Here is a 2,095-nt window from a genome sequence, read left to right on the forward strand (position 1 = left end):
CTGATGCATGCAGATGCAGATTCAGCACTATGTTACTTTTGAATGAGCACGGCACACGACACATCGTCGTCAATGTCGTCGTTGATTAAAGCTGCGCGAAAACAAAAGTACTTTAGAGATAACCACATTCAGATGCAGTAATTTAAGAACATTTTTTTGTTCCTCAATATAATTACAAGAAAAATGATGGATCGAATTGTTCTAAAGAAATACGGTAAAAAACTAGTCTAATCAATAAATTATATAATAATTAATCAATAAATTATTCCACGGTGCATCGATACAGAATCAATGGCAAGTTGATGCCTTCGTTTCAGATTGCTTTGCCTAAAATATTTCTGTAGTGTGTTGGATACATACGGAGTTCTATTAATTCAATAGTAAATTTTAATAGAAGATTTAAATTGATGACTTATGAAATGATTAATTACTTAAAAATTGTGAAAAATACAAAAATAAATAAGTTGATGAAAGAATTAAATAATTAAAAAATTAGAAAATATTTTTCTAAATGAATAATTACTTGACTAAATAATTAATTAATAATTTTTATTTTAATTAAAAACTACTTAATTAAATAAAAAAATAATTTTTTAATTAAATAAATAAATAACTGATTAAGTAAATAATTATTATTTTAATTAATAATTAATTATCTATAACATGTATAAATAATTAGAATAATAATCTTTTAGGGAAATAATCAATTATTTAAAGAATTAATAATTGATTCATTAACCAACCCGAGCAATCAACTTTGCAGTCGGCGTAGGGGGAACTGGAGTAGCACCAATAGTAGTCGTTAATCTGAAGAACATAATAAATTAAATTATTTAGTAAACTAAATAATTTAGATCATTAAATTGTAGAGTGTTGGGACACAAACTCTTATACCAGTTCTTATCATACGTTCTTATTTGAAAAGTTATTTTCAATGTAAAAATGTAAGCAATGAAACTATGCTGATAGCTTACATTTTGATAAATTTTTTAAAACTTTAGATCCTTAAACATACTATATTTGCTCAAATGTTTCCCTAAATTCAACCATAACTTACATCATTGTAGGGTTCGGAATATAACCCTAGAAAACTCTTGGGACTCTAGGAAATAACTCCCCAAAGCATTTTCTTTAAAGCATCCTATGGCGGTATTCAGAATAGGTAAGCATAGCGATAAATAAAACATTGTTTGGCATCTCACCATGAAGAGACCGTAGTCGATGCTTTCGTTGGTGTTGACGTTGGTGGCTCTGGTGTTGTAGCTGCTCTCCCATTGCACAAGGCAAACCCCTGTAAAAATACGCAAGAAATTTATAAACGATCAAAACGTTTTCAGACGAAAACAGCAAAGTATTTCCACTTAAATTGAAGCCTCATATATTTAAGGTACCGAGATAAATTAGTCTGCTTTAATAGCATGTTCATCAAGAATTGAAAAGCAATGAAAGCGCCAATAGAGTTTCCAATATCTTCAATGGAAACGTAGGTATTGAAATATTGAAGTAAAACGACACGTTTGTAGTGGAGTCACTAACAGTCGCCGAGGGTATCGCGCTGGAAGCCGTAGTCTCTGTAGAGGACTCTGGCGAGCTCGCAGCGTCCGTAGACGTAGCCTTGCGTCAGTCCGGCGCTTAGCGCCAATAACAGCAACAGAGAACGCATCTGGGGAATGAACACAAATGTGAGAAATCAGGTACCTGTGTTTATTCATTTTTTAAACTTTTTTATCATTGAACATTAACATTATAGAACTCTTAGATATTACCTAAATTCAATAAATCGTTGAAAATTTGAATTTTTATCGGAAAATTCTCTGAAATTTTGTTTGATGCTTTTTTGAAGTCTATTGAATAATATAAATCAGTTCTATTACTTTAAAATGGTTTTATTTCGTGGAAGTAGATTTTTTTAGTTTAAAACGAAAAGCCAGTCGATGTATACAATTAATTCAATAACATAGATTACAAAGATTACTGCTGAGATTAACTAGATTGAGTGATGCGATGATAATAAGTAATTTAAGTTAAGAAAACTTAAATTAAACTTACCTTTAGCTGGGTACCGAGTTATTGTTTGCAAGAAACTGTGATAATG

At 30.3% G+C, this 2,095-nt stretch overlaps 1 protein-coding gene across 1 annotated transcript; it reads right to left on the bottom strand.

Annotated features, from left to right (window-relative positions):
* Nucleotides 1-39: 39 nt before the first annotated feature.
* On the bottom strand, nt 40-2,095 carry LOC108678111 (lysozyme c-1; the record flags this gene model as incomplete). Its single annotated transcript, XM_018166457.1, is given in 5 exon segments — nt 40-91; nt 744-807; nt 1,203-1,291; nt 1,537-1,663; nt 2,050-2,095. Coding segments are annotated over 4 exon segments (332 nt in total), but the record flags the coding sequence as incomplete, so codon positions are not given.

The sequence above is a fragment of the Hyalella azteca genome, unplaced genomic scaffold (genome assembly GCF_000764305.2).
Source record: "Hyalella azteca isolate HAZT.00-mixed unplaced genomic scaffold, Hazt_2.0.2 contig8479, whole genome shotgun sequence".
In the NCBI taxonomy this organism is placed as follows: domain Eukaryota; kingdom Metazoa; phylum Arthropoda; class Malacostraca; order Amphipoda; family Hyalellidae; genus Hyalella; species Hyalella azteca.